This window comes from Channa argus, chromosome 12 (genome assembly GCF_033026475.1).
Source record: "Channa argus isolate prfri chromosome 12, Channa argus male v1.0, whole genome shotgun sequence".
Taxonomy (NCBI): Eukaryota; Metazoa; Chordata; class Actinopteri; order Anabantiformes; family Channidae; genus Channa; species Channa argus.
The window spans coordinates 755,203-781,941 of record NC_090208.1 but is presented as its reverse complement, the minus strand read 5'-3'; the positions used below and the strand labels follow the sequence as shown (position 1 = coordinate 781,941).

At 38.8% G+C, this 26,739-nt stretch overlaps 1 protein-coding gene across 1 annotated transcript; it reads right to left on the bottom strand.

Annotated features, from left to right (window-relative positions):
• Nucleotides 1-187: 187 nt before the first annotated feature.
• On the bottom strand, nucleotides 188-20,321 carry LOC137137977 (mucin-2-like). Its single transcript, XM_067524848.1, has 2 exons — nucleotides 20,221-20,321; nucleotides 188-15,810 (listed from the first exon to the last, which is right to left on the bottom strand). Exons 1-2 carry the CDS (start codon nucleotides 20,270-20,272, stop codon nucleotides 1,778-1,780), a joined length of 14,085 nt encoding a protein of 4,694 aa, XP_067380949.1. The 5' UTR covers nucleotides 20,273-20,321; the 3' UTR covers nucleotides 188-1,777.
• Nucleotides 20,322-26,739: the final 6,418 nt, after the last annotated feature.

Here is a 26,739-nt window from a genome sequence, read left to right as displayed (position 1 = left end):
ACCACATCTGTGCCATCAACAGACAACTCAACAATCATCTTTGGATGAAAGCCACTTAAGTATGTTGTACACTTTGTGACATGGCTTATTGAAAATTTACACTTAGATTCTAAGTAGAAACATGGTCAACTATATAATTTAAATTGTAATAAAATATTCTATGTTCAATGAACTAACAGATACTGTGCTCTGTGGTAATATTTATTGTTATCAGAATATGACATTAATCATCAATATATAAAGTTTCGGTCATATCACATAGCCCCAGAGTGTCCAACAATTTCCTATACAATAGTTATTATAACAATTATTCCAAAACTTTAACCATGTAGTAGTATAGTAACCATGACAATAAATGTCCAATATCACTTTTTAAAATGCTTGTTATTTAATACATGGACATAGTTGTCTGTATCACACATGTAGCCAGTACTTATTATTATTGATCATTTGTTCTTATGACATGTTTATTATGTCTCACTTCTCCTAATACCAAAGATAATCATGTCATTACGTGACAAAGACTGACTTTGTCTCGATACAAAGAGACGTGTATGACAGACTACATCAAAGAATGACTTGTTGTGTTGTGAAACTGGCAACACTCCATTTACTGTCTTATCTGAGTTATGTAGCAGCAGGTTTGGCAGCTCCTTCATTTTCAGGCCCATTATGAAACTTCCCAGCAGTGACAAGTACATAAGTCACTAAAGATTGTGTAATATGCAGGAAGCATAAAACCAAACACCTTTACATCTAATGACCACCACAGCTTCGAAATACACAGGCATCTATGTTAGATTCGAAAAATGGAACCAATAAATGAAATACCCACTAGAAAAGATTTTACAGATGCTGCTGTTGCAGGTTTATCAAGAGAAAAAAGAAAATTTGCTTAAATCAGCTGTAAAAGCTTCTCTGACTATATTAAACAGAGTAAAGCTCTGATACCCACTTCTAATGCTGAGGGCCATGTACGTTACTAAGGTTATTGTTCAATATTCTTTGTACACTTGATAAAATTCTCCCACATCCAACTAAAATCAGTAGTGAATAAGCAGTTGATTGATTTTTTCTTTTAGTCTGCAAAACACAAAAAACATTATGAAAATACCTCATAGTAAATCATATCATCTTTTTATTCAATCAAAACCTGAAAACCTACACATATTAAAATATTTTTTAAAACAGTAAATATATAATTATACAAGGTTAGTCTAGAGGTCTAGATGAAGAGCATAGAGGAGATTTATGGATGTAGTGAGAGAGGACATGAAGTTAGTTGGTGTGAGAGAAGAGGATGCAGAGGACAGAGTTAGATGGAGGCACATGATTCACTGTGGAGACACCTGAAAGGGAACAGCCCAAAGGAAAAGAAGAAGAAGTAATAACTGTAATAAGAAAAACCCACTACCAGTGTTTACACCCTTGTCTAGCAACATTTTGAAAATGTTGCTTGCATCAGGAAATATACAAATTAAAAACATGTTCTAGAATATGCTTAATATTGTGTTATAGCAAAATTGCAAAGTGTGCACAGTAAAGTAGAAGTTCCCCAGGCAGGATTGCCTTACAATAACTGTGTCACTGTATAAGAAATCAATTTATTGTTTTTGTTAGGACAATAAAGATTAGAACATTAGAAGTTCTTGTCTTAGAAACCAATGAGGCTGGGACAGAAGAGGTTGAGGACAGAATTTGTTCTTGAAACAGCGGTTTTAGTTGAGACAACAGTGGGTGTGTTCATTGGGATAAGTTATGTTGTTTGTCAAGCAGTTTATAGTGAAACACCTGTAGATTTTAAAGCAGTGGTCGTTGTCTTGACAGCCGTAGTAGTTTTGGGGGCAGCCGTCGTTGTCTTGACAGCCGTAGTAGTTTTGGGGGCAGCCGTCGTTGTCTTGACAGCAGTAGTAGTTTTGGGGGCAGCCTTCGTTGTCTTGACAGCAGTAGTAGTTTTGGGGGCAGCCGTTGTTGTCTTGACAGCAGTAGTAGTTTTGGGGGCAGCCGTTGTCTTAACAGCAGTAGTAGTTTTGGGGGCAGCCGTCGTTGTCTTGACAGCAGTAGTAGTTTTGGGGGCAGCCTTCGTTGTCTTGACAGCAGTAGTAGTTTTGGGGGCAGCCGTTGTTGTCTTGACAGCAGTAGTAGTTTTGAGGGCAGCCGTTGTCTTAACAGCAGTAGTAGTTTTGGGGGCAGCCGTTGTTGTCTTCACAGCAGCAGTAGTTTTGGGGGCAGCCGTCGTTGTCTTGACAGCAGCAGTAGTTTTGGGGGCAGCCGTCGTTGTCTTGACAGCAGTAGTAGTTTTGGGGGCAGCCGTTGTCTTCACAGCAGTAATAGTTTTGGGGGTAGACGTCGTTGTCTTGACAGCAGCAGTAGTTTTGGGGGCAGATGTCGTTGTCTTGACAGCAGCAGTAGTTTTGGGCGTAGCCCTCGTTGTCTTGACAGATGTAGTAGTTTTGGGCGTAGCCCTCGTCGTCTTGACAGCTGTAGTAGTTTTGGGGGCAGCCGTCGTCTTGACAGCTGTAGTAGTGGTGGTTATTGGTGTTTCAGTGGTTGTTTCAGTTGTTGGTGTTTCAGTAGTTAATTCAGTTGTTGTTTCAGTGGTTGATTCAGTTGTTGGTGTTTCCGTTGTTGATTCAGTGGTTGTTTCAGTGGTTGTTGGTGTTTCAGTTGTTGATTCAGTTGCTGGTGTTTCAGTTGTTGATTCAGTTGTTGGTGTATCAGTTGTTGATTCAGTGGTTGTTTCAGTTGTTGGTGGTGTTTCGGTTGTTGATTCAGTTGTTGGTGTTTCCATTGTTGATTCAGTGGTTGTTGGTGTTTCAGTTGTTGGTGTTTCAGTTGTTGATTCAGTGGTTGTTTCAGTTGTTGGTGGTGCTTCAGTTGTTGATTCAGTTGTAGGTGTTTCAGTTGTTGATTCAGTTGTTGGTGTTTCAGTCGTTGATTCAGTTGTTGGTGTTTCAGTTGTTGATTCATTTGCTGGTGTTTCAGTTGTTGATTCAGTGGTTGTTTCAGTGGTTGTTGTTGTTTCAGTGGTTGATTCAGTTGTTGGTGTTTCAGTTAATGATTCAGTGGTTTTATCAGTTGTTGGTGGTGTTTCAGTTGTTGATTCAGTGGTTGTTTCAGTGGTTGTTGTGGTTTCAGTGGTTGATTCAGTTGTTAGTGTTTCAGTTGTTGATTCAGTGGTTTTTTCAGTGGTTGTTGGTGTTTCACTTGTTGAGTCAGTTGTTGGTGTTTCAGTTGTTGATTCAGTTGTTGGTGTTTCAGTTGTTGATTCAGTTGTTGGTGTTTCAGTTGTTGATTCAGTTGTTGGTGTTTCAGTTGTTGATTCAGTGGTTGTTTCAGTGGTTGTTGGTGTTTCAGTTGTTGATTCAGTTGTTGGTGTTTCAGTTGTTGATTCAGTTGTTGTTTCAATGGTTGATTCAGTTGTTGGTGTATCAGTTGTTGATTCAGTGGTTGTTTCAGTTGTTGGTGGCGTTTCGGTTGTTGATTCAGTTGTTGGTGTTTCCGTTGTTGATTCAGTGGTTGTTGGTGTTTCAGTTGTTGGTGTTTCAGTTGTTGATTCAGTGGTTGTTTCAGTTGTTGGTGGTGCTTCAGTTGTTGATTCAGTTGTAGGTGTTTCAGTTGTTGATTCAGTGGTTGTTTCAGTGGTTGTTGTTGTTTCAGTGGTTGATTCAGTTGTTGGTGTTTCAGTTGTTGATTCAGTGGTTTTTTCAGTGGTTGTTGGTGTTTCACTTGTTGAGTCAGTTGTTGGTGTTTCAGTTGTTGATTCAGTTGTTGGTGTTTCAGTTGTTGATTCAGTTGTTGTTTCAGTGGTTGATTCAGTTGTTGGTGTTTCAGTTGTTGATTCAGTTGTTGTTTCAGTGGTTGATTCAGTTGTTGGTGTTTCCGTTGTTGATTCAGTGGTTGTTTTAGTGGTTGTTGGTGTTTCAGTTGTTGATTCAGTTGCTGGTGTTTCAGTTGTTGATTCAGTTGTTGGTGTATCAGTTGTTGATTCAGTGGTTGTTTCAGTTGTTGGTGGTGTTTCGGTTGTTGATTCAGTTGTTGGTGTTTCCGTTGTTGATTCAGTGGTTGTTGGTGTTTCAGTTGTTGATTCAGTGGTTTTTTCAGTTGTTGGTGGTGCTTCAGTTGTTGATTCAGTTGTAGATGTTTCAGTTGTTGATTCAGTGGTTGTTTCAGTGGTTGTTGTTGTTTCAGTGGTTGATTCAGTTGTTGGTGTTTCAGTTGTTGATTCAGTGGTTTTATCAGTTGTTGGTGGTGTTTCAGTTGTTGATTCAGTTGTTGGTGTTTCAGTCGTTGATTCAGTTGTTGGTGTTTCAGTTGTTGATTCAGTGGTTGTTTCAGTGGTTGTTGTTGTTTCAGTGGTTGATTCAGTTGTTGGTGTTTCAGTTAATGATTCAGTGGTTTTATCAGTTGTTGGTGGTGTTTCAGTTGTTGATTCAGTGGTTGTTTCAGTGGTTGTTGTGGTTTCAGTGGTTGATTCAGTTGTTGGTGTTTCAGCTGTTGATTCAGTGGTTTTTTCAGTGGTTGTTGGTGTTTCACTTGTTGAGTCAGTTGTTGGTGTTTCAGTTGTTGATTCAGTTGTTGGTGTTTCAGTTGTTGATTCAGTTGTTGGTGTTTCAGTTGTTGATTCAGTTGTTGATGTTTCAGTTGTTGATTCAGTGGTTGTTTCAGTGGTTGTTGGTGTTTCAGTTGTTGATTCAGTTGTTGGTGTTTCAGTTGTTGATTCCGTGGTTGTTTCAGTTGTTGGTGGTGTTTCAGTTGTTGATTCAGTTGTTGGTGTTTCAGTTGTTGATTCAGTTGTTGTTTCAATGGTTGATTCAGTTGTTGGTGTATCAGTTGTTGATTCAGTGGTTGTTTCAGTTGTTGGTGGTGTTTCGGTTGTTGATTCAGTTGTTGGTGTTTCCGTTGTTGATTCAGTGGTTGTTGGTGTTTCAGTTGTTGGTGTTTCAGTTGTTGATTCAGTGGTTGTTTCAGTTGTTGGTGGTGCTTCAGTTGTTGATTCAGTTGTAGGTGTTTCAGTTGTTGATTCAGTGGTTGTTTCAGTGGTTGTTGTTGTTTCAGTGGTTGATTCAGTTGTTGGTGTTTCAGTTGTTGATTCAGTGGTTTTTTCAGTGGTTGTTGGTGTTTCACTTGTTGAGTCAGTTGTTGGTGTTTCAGTTGTTGATTCAGTTGTTGGTGTTTCAGTTGTTGATTCAGTTGTTGGTGTTTCAGTTGTTGATTCAGTTGTTGATGTTTCAGTTGTTGATTCAGTGGTTGTTTCAGTGGTTGTTGGTGTTTCAGTTGTTGATTCAGTTGTTGGTGTTTCAGTTGTTGATTCAGTGGTTGTTTCAGTTGTTGGTGGTGTTTCAGTTGTTGATTCAGTTGTTGATGTTTCAGTTGTTGATTCAGTGGTTGTTGGTGTTTCAGTTGTTGATTCAGTTGTTGGTGTTTCAGTTGTTGATTCAGTGGTTGTTTCAGTTGTTGGTGGTGTTTCAGTTGTTGATTCAGTTGTTGGTGTTTCAGTTGTTGATTCAGTTGTTGTTTCAGTTGTTGATTCAGTTGTTGGTGTATCAGTTGTTGATTCAGTGGTTGTTTCAGTTGTTGGTGGTGTTTCGGTTGTTGATTCAGTTGTTGGTGTTTCCGTTGTTGATTCAGTGGTTGTTGGTGTTTCAGTTGTTGGTGTTTCAGTTGTTGATTCAGTGGTTGTTTCAGTTGATGGTGGTGCTTCAGTTGTTGATTCAATTGTAGGTGTTTCAGTTGTTGATTCAGTGGTTGTTTCAGTGGTTGTTGTTGTTTCAGTGGTTGATTCAGTTGTTGGTGTTTCAGTTGTTGATTCAGTGGTTGGTGGTGTTTCAGTTGTTGATTCAGTTGTTGGTGTTTCAGTCGTTGATTCAGTTGTTGGTGTTTCAGTTGTTGATTCATTTGCTGGTGTTTCAGTTGTTGATTCAGTGGTTGTTTCAGTGGTTGTTGTTGTTTCAGTGGTTGATTCAGTTGTTGGTGTTTCAGTTGTTGATTCAGTGGTTTTATTAGTTGTTGGTGGTGTTTCAGTTGTTGATTCAGTTGTTGGTGTTTCAGTTGTTGATTCAGTGGTTTTATCAGTTGTTGGTGGTGTTTCAGTTGTTGATTCAGTTGTTGGTGTTTCAGTTGTTGATTCAGTGGTTGGTGTTTCAGTTGTTGATTCAGTTGCTGGTGTTTCAGTTGTTGATTCAGTTGTTGATTCAGTGGTTGTTTCAGTTGTTGGTGGTGTTTCAGTTGTTGATTCAGTTGTTGGTGTTTCAGTTGTTGATTCAGTGGTTGTTTCAGTGGTTGTTGTTGTTTCAGTGGTTGATTCAGTTGTTGGTGTTTTAGTTGTTGATTCAGTGGTTTTATCAGTTGTTGGTGGTGTTTCAGTTGTTGATTCAGTTGTTGGTGTTTCAGTTGTTGATTCAGTTGTTGATGTTTCAGTTGTTGATTCAGTGGTTGTTTCAGTGGTTGTTGGTGTTTCAGTTGTTGATTCAGTTGTTGGTGTTTCAGTTGTTGATTCAGTTGTTGGTGTTTCAGTTGTTGTTGGTGTTTCAGTTGTTGATTCAGTTGTTGATTCAGTTGTTGGTGTTTCAGTTGTTGATTCAGTGGTTGTTTCAGTTGTTGATTCAGTGGTTGTTTCAGTTGTTGGTGGTGTTTCAGTTGTTGATTCAGTTGTTGGTGTTTCAGTTGTTGATTCATTTGCTGGTGTTTCAGTTGTTGATTCAGTGGTTGTTTCAGTGGTTGTTGTTGTTTCAGTGGTTGATTCAGTTGTTGGTGTTTCAGTTGTTGATTCAGTGGTTTTATTAGTTGTTGGTGGTGTTTCAGTTGTTGATTCAGTTGTTGGTGTTTCAGTTGTTGATTCAGTGGTTTTATCAGTTGTTGGTGGTGTTTCAGTTGTTGATTCAGTTGTTGGTGTTTCAGTTGTTGATTCAGTGGTTGGTGTTTCAGTTGTTGATTCAGTTGCTGGTGTTTCAGTTGTTGATTCAGTTGTTGATTCAGTGGTTGTTTCAGTTGTTGGTGGTGTTTCAGTTGTTGATTCAGTTGTTGGTGTTTCAGTTGTTGATTCAGTGGTTGTTTCAGTGGTTGTTGTTGTTTCAGTGGTTGATTCAGTTGTTGGTGTTTTAGTTGTTGATTCAGTGGTTTTATCAGTTGTTGGTGGTGTTTCAGTTGTTGATTCAGTTGTTGGTGTTTCAGTTGTTGATTCAGTTGTTGATGTTTCAGTTGTTGATTCAGTGGTTGTTTCAGTGGTTGTTGGTGTTTCAGTTGTTGATTCAGTTGTTGGTGTTTCAGTTGTTGATTCAGTTGTTGGTGTTTCAGTTGTTGTTGGTGTTTCAGTTGTTGATTCAGTTGTTGATTCAGTTGTTGGTGTTTCAGTTGTTGATTCAGTGGTTGTTTCAGTTGTTGATTCAGTGGTTGTTTCAGTTGTTGGTGGTGTTTCAGTTGTTGATTCAGTTGTTGGTGTTTCAGTTGTTGATTCAGTGGTTGGTGTTTCAGTTGTTGATTCAGTTGCTGGTGTTTCAGTTGTTGATTCAGTTGTTGATTCAGTGGTTGTTTCAGTTGTTGGTGGTGTTTCAGTTGTTGATTCAGTTGTTGGTGTTTCAGTTGTTGATTCAGTGGTTGGTGTTTCAGTTGTTGATTCAGTTGCTGGTGTTTCAGTTGTTGATTCTGTTGTTGATTCAGTGGTTGTTTCAGTTGTTGGTGGTGTTTCAGTTGTTGATTCAGTTGTTGGTGTTTCAGTTGTTAATTCAGTGGTTGTTTCAGTGGTTGTTGTTGTTTCAGTGGTTGATTCAGTTGTTGGTGTTTTAGTTGTTGATTCAGTGGTTTTATCAGTTGTTGGTGGTGTTTCAGTTGTTGATTCAGTTGTTGGTGTTTCAGTTGTTGATTCAGTTGTTGATGTTTCAGTTGTTGATTCAGTGGTTGTTTCAGTGGTTGTTGGTGTTTCAGTTGTTGATTCAGTTGTTGGTGTTTCAGTTGTTGATTCAGTGGTTGTTTCAGTTGTTGTTGGTGTTTCAGTTGTTGATTCAGTTGTTGATTCAGTTGTTGGTGTTTCAGTTGTTGATTCAGTGGTTGTTTCAGTTGTTGATTCAGTGGTTGTTTCAGTGGTTGTTGGTGTTTCAGTTGTTGATTCAGTTGTTGGTGTTTCCGTTGTTGATTCAGTGGTTGTTTCAGTGGTTGTTGGTTTTTCAGTTGTTGATTCAATGGTTGTTTCAGTGGTTGTCGGTGTTTCAGTGGTTGATTCAGTTGTTGGTGTTTCAGTTGTTGATTCAGTTGTTGATGTTTCAGTTGTTGATTCAGTGTTTGTTTCAGTGGTTGTTGGTGTTTCAGTTGTTGATTCAGTTGTTGGTGTTTCAGTTGTTGATTCAGTGGTTGTTTCAGTTGTTGGTGGTGTTTCAGTCGTTGATTCAGTTGTTGGTGTTTCAGTTGTTGATTCAGTGGTTGTTTCAGTGGTTGTTGTTGTTTCAGTGGTTGATTCAGTTGTTGGTGGTGTTTCAGTTGTTGATTTAGTGGTTTTATCAGTTGTTGGTGGTGTTTCAGTTGTTGATTCAGTTGTTGGTGTTTCAGTTGTTGATTCAGTGGTTGTTTCAGTTGTTGATTCAGTTGTTGGTGTTTCAGTTGTTGATTCAGTTGTTGGTGTTTCAGTTGTTGATTCAGTTGTTGGTGTTTCAGTTGTTGATTCAGTTGTTGATGTTTCAGTTGTTGATTCAGTGGTTGTTTCAGTGGTTGTTGGTGTTTCAGTTGTTGATTCAGTTGTTGGTGTTTCAGTTGTTGATTCAGTGGTTGTTTCAGTTGTTGGTGGTGTTTCAGTTGTTGATTCAGTTGTTGATTCAGTTGTTGGTGTTTCAGTTGTTGATTCAGTGGTTGTTTCAGTTGTTGATTCAGTGGTTGTTTCAGTGGTTGTTGGTGTTTCAGTTGTTGATTCAGTTGTTGGTGTTTCCGTTGTTGATTCAGTGGTTGTTTCAGTGGTTGTTGGTTTTTCAGTTGTTGATTCAATGGTTGTTTCAGTGGTTGTCGGTGTTTCAGTGGTTGATTCAGTTGTTGGTGTTTCAGTTGTTGATTCAGTTGTTGATGTTTCAGTTGTTGATTCAGTGTTTGTTTCAGTGGTTGTTGGTGTTTCAGTTGTTGATTCAGTTGATGGTGTTTCAGTTGTTGATTCAGTGGTTGTTTCAGTTGTTGGTGGTGTTTCAGTCGTTGATTCAGTTGTTGGTGTTTCAGTTGTTGATTCAGTGGTTGTTTCAGTGGTTGTTGTTGTTTCAGTGGTTGATTCAGTTGTTGGTGGTGTTTCAGTTGTTGATTTAGTGGTTTTATCAGTTGTTGGTGGTGTTTCAGTTGTTGATTCAGTTGTTGGTGTTTCAGTTGTTGATTCAGTGGTTGTTTCAGTTGTTGATTCAGTTGTTGGTGTTTCAGTTGTTGATTCAGTTGTTGGTGTTTCAGTTGTTGATTCAGTTGTTGGTGTTTCAGTTGTTGATTCAGTTGTTGATGATTCAGTTGTTGATTCAGTGGTTGTTTCAGTGGTTGTTGGTGTTTCAGTTGTTGATTCAGTTGTTGGTGTTTCAGTTGTTGATTCAGTGGTTGTTTCAGTTGTTGGTGGTGTTTCAGTTGTTGATTCAGTTGTTGGTGTTTCAGTTGTTGATTCAGTTGTTGGTGTTTCAGTTGTTGATTCAGTGGTTGTTTCAGTTGTTGGTGGTGTTTCAGTTGTTGATTCAGTTGTTGGTGTTTCAGTTGTTGATTCAGTGGTTGTTTCAGTGGTTGTTGGTTTTTCAGTTGTTGATTCAATGGTTGTTTCAGTGGTTGTTGGTGTTTCAGTGGTTGATTCAGTTGTTGGTGTTTCAGTTGTTGATTCAGTTGTTGGTGTTTCAGTTGTTGATTCAGTGGTTGTTTCAGTTGTTGGTGGTGTTTCAGTTGTTGATTCAGTTGTTGGTGTTTCAGTTGTTGATTCAGTGGTTGTTTCAGTGGTTGTTGGTTTTTCAGTTGTTGATTCAATGGTTGTTTCAGTGGTTGTTGGTGTTTCAGTGGTTGATTCAGTTGTTGGTGTTTCAGTTGTTGATTCAGTGGTCGTTTCAGTTGATGTTGGTGTTTCAGTTGTTGATTCAGTGGTTGTTTCAGTTGTTGTTGGTGTTTCAGTTGTTGATTCAGTGGTTGTTTCAGTTGTTGTTGGTGTTTCAGTTGTTGATTCAGTGGTCGTTTCAGTGGTTGTTGGTGTTTCAGTGGTTGATTCAGTTGTTGGTGTTTCAGTTGTTGATTCAGTGGTTGTTTCAGTTGTTGGTGGTGTTTCAGTTGTTGATTCAGTTGTTGGTGTTTCAGTTGTTGATTCAGTGGTTGTTTCAGTTGTTGGTGGTGTTTCAGTTGTTGATTCAGTTGTTGGTGTTTCAGTTGTTGATTCAGTGGTTGTTTCAGTGGTTGTTGGTTTTTCAGTTGTTGATTCAATGGTTGTTTCAGTGGTTGTTGGTGTTTCAGTGGTTGATTCAGTTGTTGGTGTTTCAGTTGTTGATTCAGTTGTTGGTGTTTCAGTTGTTGATTCAGTGGTTGTTTCAGTTGTTGGTGGTGTTTCAGTTGTTGATTCAGTTGTTGGTGTTTCAGTTGTTGATTCAGTGGTTGTTTCAGTGGTTGTTGGTTTTTCAGTTGTTGATTCAATGGTTGTTTCAGTGGTTGTTGGTGTTTCAGTGGTTGATTCAGTTGTTGGTGTTTCAGTTGTTGATTCAGTGGTCGTTTCAGTTGATGTTGGTGTTTCAGTTGTTGATTCAGTGGTTGTTTCAGTTGTTGTTGGTGTTTCAGTTGTTGATTCAGTGGTTGTTTCAGTTGTTGTTGGTGTTTCAGTTGTTGATTCAGTGGTCGTTTCAGTGGTTGTTGGTGTTTCAGTGGTTGATTCAGTTGTTGGTGTTTCAGTTGTTGATTCAGTGGTTGTTTCAGTTGTTGGTGGTGTTTCAGTTGTTGATTCAGTTGTTGGTGTTTCAGTTGTTGATTCAGTGGTTGTTTCAGTTGTTGGTGGTGTTTCAGTCGTTGATTCAGTTGTTGGTGTTTCAGTTGTTGATTCAGTGGTTGTTTCAGTGGTTGTTGTTGTTTCAGTGGTTGATTCAGTTGTTGGTGGTGTTTCAGTTGTTGATTTAGTGGTTTTATCAGTTGTTGGTGGTGTTTCAGTTGTTGATTCAGTTGTTGGTGTTTCAGTTGTTGATTCAGTGGTTGTTTCAGTTGTTGATTCAGTTGTTGGTGTTTCAGTTGTTGATTCAGTTGTTGGTGTTTCAGTTGTTGATTCAGTTGTTGGTGTTTCAGTTGTTGATTCAGTTGTTGATGTTTCAGTTGTTGATTCAGTGGTTGTTTCAGTGGTTGTTGGTGTTTCAGTTGTTGATTCAGTTGTTGGTGTTTCAGTTGTTGATTCAGTGGTTGTTTCAGTTGTTGGTGGTGTTTCAGTTGTTGATTCAGTTGTTGGTGTTTCAGTTGTTGATTCAGTTGTTGGTGTTTCAGTTGTTGATTCAGTGGTTGTTTCAGTTGTTGGTGGTGTTTCAGTTGTTGATTCAGTTGTTGGTGTTTCAGTTGTTGATTCAGTGGTTGTTTCAGTGGTTGTTGGTTTTTCAGTTGTTGATTCAATGGTTGTTTCAGTGGTTGTTGGTGTTTCAGTGGTTGATTCAGTTGTTGGTGTTTCAGTTGTTGATTCAGTTGTTGGTGTTTCAGTTGTTGATTCAGTGGTTGTTTCAGTTGTTGGTGGTGTTTCAGTTGTTGATTCAGTTGTTGGTGTTTCAGTTGTTGATTCAGTGATTGTTTCAGTGGTTGTTGGTTTTTCAGTTGTTGATTCAATGGTTGTTTCAGTGGTTGTTGGTGTTTCAGTGGTTGATTCAGTTGTTGGTGTTTCAGTTGTTGATTCAGTGGTCATTTCAGTTGATGTTGGTGTTTCAGTTGTTGATTCAGTGGTTGTTTCAGTTGTTGTTGGTGTTTCAGTTGTTGATTCAGTGGTTGTTTCAGTTGTTGTTGGTGTTTCAGTTGTTGATTCAGTGGTCGTTTCAGTGGTTGTTGGTGTTTCAGTGGTTGATTCAGTTGTTGGTGTTTCAGTTGTTGATTCAGTGGTTGTTTCAGTTGTTGGTGGTGTTTCAGTTGTTGATTCAGTTGTTGATGTTTCAGTTGTTGATTCAGTGGTTGTTTCAGTGGTTGTTGTTGTTTCAGTGGTTGATTCAGTTGTTGGTGTTTCAGTTGTTGATTCAGTGGTTTTATCAGTTGTTGGTGGTGTTTCAGTTGTTGATTCAGTTGTTGGTGTTTCAGTTGTTGATTCAGTGGTTGTTTCAGTTGTTGATTCAGTTGTTGGTGTTTCAGTTGTTGATTCAGTTGTTGGTGTTTCAGTTGTTGATTCAGTTGTTGGTGTTTCAGTTGTTGATTCAGTTGTTGATGTTTCAGTTGTTGATTCAGTGGTTGTTTCAGTGGGTGTTGGTGTTTCAGTTGTTGATTCAGTTGTTGGTGTTTCAGTTGTTGATTCAGTGGTTGTTTCAGTTGTTGGTGGTGTTTCAGTTGTTGATTCAGTTGTTGGTGTTTCAGTTGTTGATTCAGTTGTTGGTGTTTCAGTTGTTGATTCAGTGGTTGTTTCAGTTGTTGGTGGTGTTTCAGTTGTTGATTCAGTTGTTGGTGTTTCAGTTGTTGATTCAGTGGTTGTTTCAGTGGTTGTTGGTTTTTCAGTTGTTGATTCAATGGTTGTTTCAGTGGTTGTTGGTGTTTCAGTGGTTGATTCAGTTGTTGGTGTTTCAGTTGTTGATTCAGTGGTCGTTTCAGTTGTTGGTGGTGTTTCAGTGGTTGATTCAGTTGTTGGTGTTTCAGTTGTTGATTCAGTGGTCGTTTCAGTGGTTGTTGGTGTTTCAGTGGTTGATTCAGTTGTTTGTGTTTCAGTTGTTGATTCAGTGGTCATTTCAGTTGTCGTTTCAGTGGTTGTTGGTGTTTCAGTGGTTGATTCAGTTGTTGGAGTTTCAGTTGTTGATTCAGTGGTTATTTCAGTGGTTGTTGGTGTTTCAGTTGTTGATTCAGTTGCTAGTGTTTCAGTTGTTGATTCAGTTGTTGGTGGTGTTTCAGTTGTTGATTCAGTTGTCGGTGTTTCCGTTGTTGATTCAGTGGTTGTTTCAGTGGTTGTTGGTGTTTCAGTTGTTGATTCAGTTGCTAGTGTTTCAGTTGTTGATTCAGTTGTTGGTGTTTCAGTTGTTGATTCAGTGGTTGTTTCAGTTGTTGTTGGTGTTTCAGTTGTTGATTCAGTTACTGGTGTTTCAGTTGTTGATTCAGTTGTTGGTGGTTCAGTTGTTGATTCAGTGGTTTTATCAGTTGTTGGTGTTTCAGTTGTTGATTCAGTTGTTGGTGTTTCAGTTGTTGATTCAGTGGTTGTTTCAGTGGTTGTTGGTGTTTCACTTGTTGATTCAGTTGTTGGTGTTTCACTTGTTGATTCAGTGGTTGTTTCAGTTGTTGGTGTTTCAGTTGTTGATTCAATGGTTGTTTCAGGTGTTGTTGGTGTTTCAGTTGTTGATGCAGTGGTTGTTTCAGTTGTTGGTGGTGTTTCAGTTGTTGATTCAGTTGTTGGTGTTTCAGTTGTTGATTCAGTTGTTGGTGTTTCAGTTGTTGATTCAGTGGTTGTTTCAGTTGTTGGTGGTGTTTCAGTTGTTGATTCAGTTGTTGGTGTTTCAGTTGTTGATTCAGTGGTTGTTTCAGTGGTTGTTGGTTTTTCAGTTGTTGATTCAATGGTTGTTTCAGTGGTTGTTGGTGTTTCAGTGGTTGATTCAGTTGTTGGTGTTTCAGTTGTTGATTCAGTGGTTGTTTCAGGTGTTGTTGGTGTTTCAGTTGTTGATGCAGTGGTTGTTTCAGTTGTTGGTGGTGTTTCAGTTGTTGATTCAGTTGTTGGAGTTTCAGTTGTTGATTCAGTTGTTGGTGTTTCAGTTGTTGATTCAGTGGTTGTTTCAGTTGTTGGTGATGTTTCAGTTGTTGATTCAGTTGTTGGTGTTTCAGTTGTTGATTCAGTGGTTGTTTCAGTGGTTGTTGATTTTTCAGTTGTTGATTCAATGGTTGTTTCAGTGGTTGTTGGTGTTTCAGTGGTTGATTCAGTTGTTGGTGTTTCAGTTGTTGATTCAGTGGTCGTTTCAGTTGTTGTTGGTGTTTCAGTTGTTGATTCAGTGGTTGTTTCAGTTGTTGTTGGTGTTTCAGTTGTTGATTCAGTGGTTGTTTCAGTTGTTGTTGGTGTTTCAGTTGTTGATTCAGTGGTCGTTTCAGTGGTTGTTGGTGTTTCAGTGGTTGATTCAGTTGTTGGAGTTTCAGTTGTTGATTCAGTGGTTATTTCAGTGGTTGTTGGTGTTTCAGTTGTTGATTCAGTTGCTAGTGTTTCAGTTGTTGATTCAGTTGTTGGTGGTGTTTCAGTTGTTGATTCAGTTGTCGGTGTTTCCGTTGTTGATTCAGTGGTTGTTTCAGTGGTTGTTGGTGTTTCAGTTGTTGATTCAGTTGCTAGTGTTTCAGTTGTTGATTCAGTTGTTGGTGTTTCAGTTGTTGATTCAGTGTTTGTTTCAGTTGTTGTTGGTGTTTCAGTTGTTGATTCAGTTACTGGTGTTTCAGTTGTTGATTCAGTTGTTGGTGGTTCAGTTGTTGATTCAGTGGTTTTATCAGTTGTTGGTGTTTCAGTTGTTGATTCAGTTGTTGGTGTTTCACTTGTTGATTCAGTGGTTGTTTCAGTTGTTGGTGTTTCAGTTGTTGATTCAATGGTTGTTTCAGGTGTTGTTGGTGTTTCAGTTGTTGATGCAGTTAATGTGTCAGTTGTCATTGTTTCAGCTGTTGATTCAGTTGTTGTTTCGGTTGTTTGTGTTTCAGTTGTTGATTCAATAGTTGTTTCTGTTGTTGGTGTTTCAGTTTTTAATTCAGTGGTTGTTTCAGTTGTTGTTGGTGTTTCAGTTGTTGATTCAGTTGTTGGTGTTTCTGTTAAGTCAGTTGTTGCTGTTTCAGTTGTTGATTCAGTTGTTGATTCAATAGTCATTTCAGTTGTTGATTCAATAGTTGTTTCACTTGTTGGTGGTGTTTCAGTTGTTGATTCAGTTGATGTATCAGTTGTCGTTGTCTTTGGGACCGTTGTTGTCTTTTTAGTAGTAGGTTTTGTTGTGGTAGCTGTTGTCTTTGGGACCGTTGTTGTCTTTTTAGTAGTAGGTTTTGTTGTGGTAGCTGTTGTCTTTGGGACCGTTGTTGTCTTTTTAGTAGTAGGTTTTGTTGTGGTAGCTGTTGTCTTTGGGAACTTTGTTGTTTTTTTAGTAGTAGGTTTTGTTGTGGTAGCTGTTGTCTTTGGGACCGTTGTTGTCTTTTTAGTAGTAGGTTTTGTTGTGGTAGCTGTTGTCTTTGGGACCGTTGTTGTCTTTTTAGTAGTAGGTTTTGTTGTGGTAGCTGTTGTCTTTGGGACCGTTGTTGTCTTTTTAGTAGTAGGTTTTGTTGTGGTAGTTGTTGTCTTTGGGATGGTCGTCGTTTTTTTAGTAGTAGGTTTTCTTGTGGTAGTTGTTGTCTTTGGGACCGTTGTTGTCTTTTTAGTAGTAGGTTTTGTTGTGGTAGCTGTTGTCTTTGGGACCGTTGTTGTCTTTTTAGTAGTAGGTTTTGTTGTGGTAGTTGTTGTCTTTGGGATGGTCGTCGTTTTTTTAGTAGTAGGTTTTCTTGTGGTAGTTGTAGTCCTTGGGACTGTCGGTTTTTTTTTTGTAGTAGGTTTTGCTGTGGTAGCTGTTGTCGTCTTGACAGTAGTTGGGGTTGTCGCAGCTGGTAACTTTGGAACAGCAGTTGTTGCTTTGACAGCAGGTGATGTAGCAGCTGCAGTTGATTTTGAGGCAGTGGTGGTTGTCACTGGGGCAGCAGTTGCTTTTTTGATAGAAGTAAATGTTCAGGCAGGAGTTGATGTTCCAGCAGAAGTTGTCACAGTAGGGAAGAAAATGGTCAGTAAATGTGATCACACATTAGTTGTTTCTTCCTTGGTCTAAGGTGTTTGATGATTATAAGATACTTCTGCATGTATTTAAAGGGTTTTTGAAAGGGGCACTACAAACAAAGTAACATTTTGATTTCTGAATGTGAAAGCAGTGTAAATAAAATGTGTACTTTTTTCTTTAGCTGTATTCCTCAAATTCTGTGCATAAAGTCACCCTAGTAAAAATAATATGGCAGGTTCATATCTGCATTTATGCATTTTGGATCTTCTGTTGTAACCTAACCTACATCCACCCAGCTGCCAAGGCATTAAACAACACCTCAGGCTCATTCTTTACTCCCAAAAATACATTTACACATAGAACCTGTGCTTCACCAATAGCTGTAACCACTGTGTACACAACACATTTTAGAGTCATTTTCATTAGTTTAGGCAAGATTATTATAGTTATGTATATGTATCATTCAGGACTACAGGTCTGACTGTACAACTCTGGCAGAAGCTCTGAGTTTATTGAGCAGCATGATGTTTCTTTTTCTGCTCAAACTGAATGTTACTGTCATTTAAATATTTTGAAAGCATAAACCCTGATTTTAACATGGATTTGCATTTTAAGTAGTTTTAGTAAAACAAAAACATAAATCTGTCTGACATTACAGTTTCATGGACTGAGACCCAGTGTCTGTCAGCCTGTTTGGTGTTGGTGGTCTCTCTACATTTTATACTTTATTTATTCATTACACATTTTATTGTATTTTAACTGAAACCGAATCTTTTAACTGAGAGTCTCAGTTAATCAGGACCATTTTACTCTCAAAATCCATCTTTACCTCAGCAGACACTGTTGTGGATTGTAGAACACACGCATTTCGCTGCTGTTTCTCAATTGCTCCTTCATTTAATTGGGGTGTGGCAAATGTAATATTGTCCTCTTGTGGACATATACGTCTGCCGTGCAACTATAATAAAAACACTTGCAGGTCTGTAGGTCCTAAGCCCGTAGGTCGAAGTTTCTGTACATGGAAGAAAAAACTTCCGCCTTAACGCTTAAACTGGATGCAAACATTCTTATACCAGTTTAATTTACGCTGGAAACTGCTGATTCCAGCAGTAACAGTAATCACTGCTCCACCTGGTGGATCAAAACAGCAACAGCATTCTGAGGAGGTGATTCAGGGACAGCAACAAGGCAGGTCTGATTTCATTTCATCATCGCGGTGGGTTGACATTCAGTGGATAACATGTATAGAATACATGAACAGATTTCACCTTGAATCACAGCACAGTTTTAGGCTGCTCCATCTGTAGCTGTTAACCTAGCTGCAGTGCTAACAACACTAACAGAAAGAGCTTGAGAGACAGGTTAAGGTCAGTTTGTTAGCTTGGGCATAACATTAAATATCCGCAGCAACAAACAGTAAATATAGTTACATAAAGAACCAGAGTAGAGCTGAAACACGGTTGAAGAAAGAACTCGTCTTTGCACCAAACCAGTTCTGTTTGTCACGTCCACAGACTGTAGCTTCCTGACATATTTCCTGCTCACATGATTTTTCATTGACTATCCTCAGTCCCATTAACCAACACACTCACTTTCCACAGGTTTAATATTGATTCTAATGAAATTCCAGAGGAACTGAGATATAATTCTGAGCTCACCTGGATACTCGCAGCACTTACAAGCACACCTGAGACACGCTGACATACACCACAGCAACCATGATCCTTCAGAAGCTTGGCTATAAGTTTAACATAAACTATAGGGGACAGTAACCTCCACAGAAAAGGAGGCTGGCAGCCAATATCAAGGCAACAAGGACAGAAACTAGTCATGTATTGGAATTGCAGAAAACCACGATGAAGAAAGGCTTATCTCAGAAGTACAATAAACTGTTTATACCCGAGGCTTTGGAGACTCACAGCCCTGGCATATATCAAGGGTCAAGCAGTAGAATATGTAGAGTCACATAGATACTTCAGAAACATCACTGACTCCAAATTACATTTTGAGGAAAACTGCACAGCTGTATCAACGCTTACACTGTTTGAAACACATTGACAAGAAAATGAGCTCAATCTTTTCTCGTGATTTTGTGGAATCTGTTTCATCCTTTGCTTTGGTCTCATGGTTTGGGAGTATTTCTGTTGAAAAATAAGAACTCCCTAAATCAAGTAAAGAGATGAGCGAGTAAACTCATCGGTCAGCCTGAGAACAGCCTGGACTCCCGGAGTTTCAGTTGCTTCCTTCTGGATACAGGTTTTTAGTACCAAGGAGTAAAACCAGACATTTTAGGAACATCTTTCTTTTTCTGCTATTACATTGTTGAACACGCGGTAATTTCTGTTCATTTATCTTTAATGGAGTTTTAACAACTTAATTAAATTGCCCTCACTGGTTTTATTATGTTTATTTCTTTTTCCCTAAAATACACTTTTCTTTTTTTATTTTATACCTATTTTGATTTGTTTAGCACTGGAGCACTTAAACTGTTTCTACTGATTTCTTAGTAAGTTTTGGCTCCTGATGTATTTTCTATACTATGTGGTGTTTTGGTTGAATAGCTGGCTGTGTATTGGACCTGCCTCTCTCGAAACTGTCAGACAAATTTACCTACGGGTACAAATCAAGTAATCTGAACCAGTAATCTGAACCTAGTGGGACAAATGAACCCACCCTGAATATACAGTGCCTTCTTGAACCACAAATGTAAATGCATTTTTCTGGGGTTTTGTGTGATGGTTAAACACAAAGTGCTACATAATTGTGAAGTGAAAGGAAAATGATAAATGGTTTGAAAATATTTTACAAATAAATATCTGAAAAGTGTGGCATACTTTGACTTACTAAAGCCTAACTAAAAACCAGTGGAACCAATTGGCTTCAGAAGTCATCTAGTTACACACCATCCCCACCGTGAACAGTTTCTGTAATTTAACTGTAAGGTCATATAAACTTCACAAAAATATATTACTGCTTGAAATGAAAACGCTACTGTTTGCATGATAGATCGTGGTAAATTAACTTTCAACAAAATCCCAGATTGTCTGGTCCCACCCCCATTGGATTCTCTGTCCTTGTCAAACAGACATGGCCAAGGTGGACACAAGCTTAACAACATTTTGCATAACAGCAATTGTGATGAGGTCATTTTGTTGGACGGTTTGTAATTGTACTAAAAATAATCAAGTTGACACATTGTGTGCTTTAAAACAGCTGGTAGAGACACATGAGTGGATTTTTGGAGACAGTCCAGGATGTTTAATACAAGAGACAACACTGTATTTCTCAGTGTCAACACAACTATCAACTGAAAAAACAGGTTTTTTATTTGGCTGGTGGTTGGTTGCTTTGACAATAGGATTTGTATGATCATTATGGGTATTGTCACAGCCAGACACAGGTTGGGAAGTGGTGATGGGACAAAGCTATTGTTGTTAAATAAAAGTAGACATTATTATTCGTTTTATATTCAAGGACAGTCACATTGTACTTAGCCTCTGAAGAGTTTGGAAGGAGAATGTCAGAGGGGTTGGATGGGTTACAAAATACACAAGACCAGCGTTCAATTCCAGTGTTAAACTCCTGCTATTGCTGCTGTTGCCACCAGCTATGCGATGCCAGTTATGTGACAGTTATGTGATATTAGGGCAGTAGTGGTTTTTAATGCAAACCCCAACTTTTTAAATAATTCCAATCCTCTTTTTTATGCCTAAACCGAATCTTAATGTTTGTGTGCTTAAGCCAAACTACTGCACACTTGCAATCATCATCATGTTTTTAAGTGCTTAAAGGGCAAAAAATTTGCTAGAAACTGACCGTTTTAACGAAAACCATTGTGCTGCGTGGTGCAATTATAACAGACATCTGCTTCAATAGATATTGTAAGCAATGGTTCTGTTGGTTAAATAAGAGGGACGGGATACACAACCTACACGAGGGTTAAGGTTAGATGACTTGCTGGTTCACAGAGGGTCCAGAGGATTTAGCTGAGAAATACTTTCAACGCAAAACTGACAAAAAAAAAAATGTGTTTAAATGCTAAATGTTTTTTTCTCGCAAAAATCACCTGCATGGATAATATGTGCTAATAAATCACCATGTAATAATGTTTTCGGTACAAAATGTTACAGTTTAGTGCCCCTTTAAAACATAAAGGTTGACTATAATAAGTCTTATCCTATAATGTGCTTTCAAAAAATGTCATTTGCTTTTCTTTAGTTAAATTAATAATTGTTACTATTAGGTAAGAATATTCTCTTATGAATGTAAATGTTGTAAAATAGATCCTGTGTTTCTTTTTAAATGGGTGTAGAAACAGCGTTGTTAGAATAAGTAGAATTACCTGGGTCGAAGAGCGTCCATAAGACAGTCAGACATACGATCAGCTTCATCATGATGAACAGGTAAGAAGTGTAGACTAGTTTCCCTGGATGGTGATGCTGAGGTAAACCCAATCAGTGTTTCTGCACTTTTTATACTCTACAGGTGCTGAGAACATTCTCTGCAGCTCAGGTATGAAGCCTTCCGGAAGCAGGCGTGCCTGCACACACACACACACACACACACACACACACACACACACACACACACACACACCCTTTCAGAATGTAGAAAATTTAATTTTCACAGGATGGTGCATCCAAACAAAATGCACACAGCAGAATTATCTGATTATTTTTTCTATAATCTGTTTGCTTTAATACACATACTTCCTTAGTATTAAGAGTTTTATTGTAAATAATAATGGAGTTGTTGCGCAGTCTTTGAATTCATCGCTCCAGCAGAACTGCACTTCATTCCAGCTGTATATGTAATTGTTGAAATTGCTAGAAAATGTGTCATCTGATGAAAGACTTCATGTGTACTAACAGCAGTCAAATTAAGGAACTAATATTTTATTATTTTTTTTTATATTTATTTATTTTTTTTGCTTGATTTAAGCCTTTGTATTGAATCTACACCATCACTAGACTCTACGCAGAACCCGACTGCAGAGCCTGAAATAAACCCAGGCAGAAATGTACAGACGCACCAAAAGTAATGGCACTGCTTTAGCTTTCTGGTTCTCTGCATAAACTGGTCATGAAATGTGATCACAAATAAGCTGATTATTTCTAAGCTGATTAAAGATCATGACAGTTTGTCTTGTATGTCCTTAAGGTGAAGTGGAAAAAGTGATGGCAACAGTGTTTTAATAACTGGTTAAGCCACTTTTGACAGCGAAGGAATTTTAAACAAATCTTCCTCACAAAACCAGTTCAGCTCAGCAATATTCTCGGAAAGTTTTTGATGAATGCATGTTCCACAGCATCTTTGTTGGGTTGAGGTCTGGGCACTGACAACACAGAGATTGTTTCTCCAGAGCCACTTCACCAAGCCAGTAGATTTACTTTTAGCTTAGGGTCTTTATAATGCTGCCCTCCAGCATTGACAAGCAGGACAGGGTTAGGGGCATCAAAGCAGCCCCAAAACATGATGCTCTCTCCACTGAGCTTCATTCATCCACACAGAAAGGCCACATTTGGCCAGGGTGTGAACCCACAACCTTCTAGCTGTGACTGTTACGTATTTAGTATTCAGTATTTAAGGACCCAAGGAAGGAGACAGCAAAGAGGTTTCAAACTAAAAGGGTTTTATTGTAGGGAACTGAGAATGAAAACACCAGAGAAAACAAGAAATGACAAGCAAAGGCAATAGACTAAACCAAAAATATGCTAAATACAGGAGTGAGGACAACTAAAACTAAACCTCGCCTGAGCTGGAGAAGGAGGGATCCCTATCTGTGAATACACAATAAACTAAAGAGTGTGCACATACGGGGACTAGACAGACCAGTAAAGGATCAAACTAATGATCAAACCAACAAATAACCAAACATCAGATACAGAGTCCAAAAGAGGAGTCAGGGTGAACAGAGGAATCCAGAGTCAAAGCAGACGCTTGTTATTCTAGGGGTAGACAACTGAAAAAGCAAGAAAGAAACGGTGGAGAACTGTGGGCAAAGCTGGGTTAAACAGAAAGGGGCACAGGGGAAAATATTCAGGGCTGATGACGGGCAGTGAAGTGAAGCTATGCAGCACATGTAGACCAATTGTCTTTTTGTATGGCGTGTAAGAGAAGGGAGAGGCAGCCAGCAAGGGGGAGGGGGGGATGGGGGAGGAGAGGTAAGAGAGAGAGAAAGGGAGGCGAGGCTTTGAGTCACTCCCCATCCCAGTGAGTGAGGCCTGACCCATTTCCTGATCCTTTCTGAAACAGCCCCCAAACCCTGAGGAGGGGGCTCGAGGGGCATGTGGAGTATGGTTACCCAGTAAACCCTCCCTCCCCACTGGGGCATCAATGTTTGAATACCAATATGTGTTTATCTGATAATAATTAGGAAGGAAGAAAATGGGGAATAAGAATTTTTGAACTTTTGAAGAAATAACAGAAAGAAAGTGATAAGTTCAGAAAAAACATTGATCGTTTATTTGATTAGTACGATTGCGATGTTATATTTGAAAGTTAATTAGGTGGTTTGATTGAGTGGCATGTAAAATATACTAAACAAAGTAAAGTTATTGTGTAAATACATTATTATTATTATTATTATTATTATTATTATTATACAATAATAATAGTTTTCAAATTGTTAAATTAGTTATAACAACAATAACAAGACGTGCACAGAAAGTGTCTTGGCTCCTTACACCTGGAGTCTCCTTCTCTGCCAGAGTCTTGCTGCTTCCCCTTGTTGAAAGCTCAGCTTCCTGATTGGGCCTGATTCCTGTATTTGGACTCTGTCACTTGAATGTTTGGTCCGAGGTTTGTTTTACCATGTTCCCATTTTTGCCCTTCTTGTTAGCACATTCAGGTTTATGCTTATATCTGTTTGTGCTCTGTGCTATGTACTTTTCTAGTATTTGTATATATCTGTTAACATATATCTGTGTATATCAGTTGGTGAGCACATTTAGGTGAGTAGTCAGCTGCCGTGTTTGCTCTCTGGCTTCCCTGTACTCATGTTCGTTCTTTAATGAGCCCATTTAATTAACTCTGGTTCATGTTATTGTCCATCTTAATTATTCTAGCTCTATGTGTTTGTTCTGCTCGGATTTGTGTATTTTGTAATTTTTGGAATGCAAATTCAGTTTTGCTTTGGTTAGTACTTTATAATCTCCCTCCTGGAGAGTGTGTGTGCTTCTGATTTGTTTTTTAACTTGGGGTCTGTGGGCTGCACATTAAAGTGGTCACTGTTCAGTAACGACTTAGACTTTACAGGCTACATTCAAATCTACCTTTTATTTAAAAACAATTCTTATCCACTAACATCAGAGATGACACACACATACATGGTAACAACAATTCCAGGAAGCCTCTGAATAGCAATATGAGTTTCCTCTCTCACTCTGATACATACTGGAATTTGCCTCTCAGTATTAGAAAAAGTCACATGGTGGTGACACAGGTGTGGGGCAGAGCAACTGAGCATAGTGTGAGTGCAGCTAATGTCAAGTTGAAAATATGAGAATCCACTGTAAAAATGAAACGAGTGATGGATTTTTATAAAACCGCACCTGTGGTGTTGACATCAAAGGGAAGAAAAACGGAATCCTAAAGGTTCTGTATGTAGACACTGTTGATGAAGTGGGGGGAAATGCAATGAGGGAAACATCGGCAACATGTCCAGCAGCAGCATCGGACCCTAACGCAGTTTGAAATGTTGAAAAGAGGCTGAGCAGTTCAAGTAAAAACAAAAAAGAGGAAAACACACCTAGTAACATTTAATGAATTACCGTAAATCAACCAGAACATAAGACACAAATTGTCATCATAATTTATTCCTGCATTGTTGAATTCTAAATTGTAATTTTGATTAGTCACACAGAGCTGATTTTGAAAACCTTGATCCCAACAATGTCAAAACATGGCTTTAGATTTCTGTCTTTTACTTTGTCAGTTTAAACCAAATGAATCTATTAGTCAGTTGTAATTTTAAAATGCCGACTCTTCGTGTTTAGGGTGGTGACCCTAACCCTTCATGGTGAGTGCATCATGTTTAGGATCACACTGGTGCTAAAAGCCGAGCTAACTTTCACCTTAAATGAACTTAAAAATAAATGCGTGTAAGCTGATGATTCAGTTCGGCTTTGTCTGCCAAACACACACTCGGAAACAATGTCCCTGGACTCAAAAATGACAGACTAAAATTCTTTCGACTGTTCAACAGGTCCAGCAGTGACTTACGCAAAAACAAAAATTTAATTTAGGTCCGGAAGAGATTGTCTGCTATTCAAGTATGTGACCTTTGAAGCAGATTGTGACAGAAGATGGCTGGGTGCCGTGAGGGTGCATTAGGTATTGTTGAATAGCATTCATGACACCTGCTCTACCTGCTGAGTCACAGTCATCCCCGAAATAAAGGGGAAATATAATGCATTTGTCAGGCGGGAATTTGCAGAACAATAAATAAAAAATAAAGGGACGATTCATAAAGTTTTATAAGCTGATGTACCAGGATGAACCTGAAAGAAGAACTAAAGGTTGGAGGAAGAAATGCTCTGCCCTTGATCCAAACCATACAGGCTGATCTGTGAAGTACATTGGGCTGGTTTCCTGGTTTGGGCTGCATGGCTGCTCCTGGAACAGGCTCACTGGCCTTAATGATGATGGAAGGAAGCAGCAAAATGAATTCAGAGGTGCACAGAAACATCTCATCTGCAAATCTACAGAGAAATGCATAAACCACAAATGTGGAGGAGCTTCTTCAAGCAATGAGCCAATGATCCAAAACACACTGCCAGAGGGAAACGGGAAGGTTCTAGACTTGCCGAGTCAATCGACAGTCCCTGACCCATCATGTTTTTCAGGAGGATAAACCCCCCAAACCAAACATCACTGAAGGAGGCTGCAGCAAAGGCCTGGAAAACATCATATGACGGGAAACTTGCTTGAGGAGGGGACTGTACACAGGCTGATATAATATTAAGATGTGGCCCAGAATGTAGTCAGACCAGTAGAAACGTACAAACAATAAGCCGCGTGAGGATGAGATAACATTGTGTAATTACAATGTTCCTAAAGTCTAAAGTCAGAGTTATCTTGCTCTGTGTTCTGTGACAACACCGTATCCTAATGTAAAAGAAGAAAAGCAGGTTGGGCCAATGCTTTTGGTGACTTGTTCCCTTATTGCCTGGCTTCTCATTCAAATATCTCACGTGTACTGTTCAATTATAATCGTGACAGCTTTTCTTTGTTTTATCAGTGTTTTTCTCTAGAGTTGATTTGCTTGTGTTATTTTCATTGCTTATTGATTTTATTTCAATCTTTAATCTTTTATCAGTTTGCATTGGTCTCACTGTCCTATAGACTCTTATGTCTCATTGCCTTTATTTCGTGGGCCTTGTTCTATTATTATTATTTTCAATCCCCTTGTTTAATGGTCTTTATTATCATTTTATCTTCCATTGTCTTTGCTTGGCACGATCGTCGGTAAAGCACTTTAAATTGCATTAACTGGTGCGACATGTGCCATATAAATAAAGTTTTGATTGATTGATTAAATGTGTTACCTAAGTGATCTGGGAACAGTTCACTTTCTTTTCTGTGTGGTGTTCCATTGTTCTGCACGTCACCTGACAGAGACTCTGCACACGGGCTATTCTCAGAAAGAGAGAGGAATGAGGAAAGAGGCTGTTTTATGTGTTATGTAAAACGTTATATCTCGTTATATCGTACGACAGGTGACTGGAATGGCACAGAGGCGTATTTCCAAAACAAGTTCTTACAGCCACACCGATACTACCACTGAGGCTAACATTCATGTAATTACTAATAAAATCTGACATTTTGAAGGAGGTGTTATTTGTTCAAACACAGAGAAACTTTAATATTTGCTAAATGGCTTCAATTCTTCAAACTGTGGACTGATGAGAACATGTTATGGTGGAAACATGAATGTATCATTACTTGCTATTTGTAGCATAGTAGTACTAAATCTGAGGGTATCGTCTCCATGTTGTCTGGACAATGACTGAGAGTCTTCAGCACTGATCCTGGGTCGGACTCACTGGATTTGTCCTCTGACGCCCTCTGCAGGACTCTGATCACACTACTGGCTCTGAATCTGCAAACGTTTCCCTAAGTTAAACACAATGATCCTCTAAACAGAAGAAGGACAGGTGATAAAGACTAGGGGTGTGAAAGAAGGACGTTTGTCTGGATTTTGTGGACATTGGGGGACAGGAAACTGAGACCTGGTTTGAAGCCTGTCCCCCTGTAACTTGGTGATGGCTAGTTTAGTGAAGAACTCTCACCATCAGTGTCTGTAGCCCTGAGGTGATAGAACTTTACTGTGTTCTACTTGAGGTTCCTGAGGTCACGTTCTGCACTGAGGCTCTTTTACAGCATTGTAGCTTTGAATAAACGTTCTCTAACTGTGTCTTCCCACCAAGCTGCTGTTATTGATAAGAAAGACAGTTTCTTCTGAGGGGGCTTATGTTTGAAGACTTGAAGATGAATAATGTGTTAGTTATTACTGCATTTTGTCCACATATTTTTAAAAGTATCTTTCTTTAGGTAAACTGCAAAGAACCTGTTAGTGATTTTTTAGATGTATTATTTACACATATGATCATGATAGTAATAAACTATATATTTGCTGTACATTGTTTGTTTGTCTTTTATTTTATTATTTTGTCCAACTATAAATGTTTCACATTTTACTCATCTGAACATTTTTATCAATTATTGTCTTAATCAGAATTAGGAATATGAGCTTCAGAAAACATTTAGCTGCGTATTGTATCAGAGCTGTCAGTCAAACTGGTTTTGAGAGCATCATCCAATCCTATGGTCTGAATGCTGGAGGTGGGCGGGACATGGT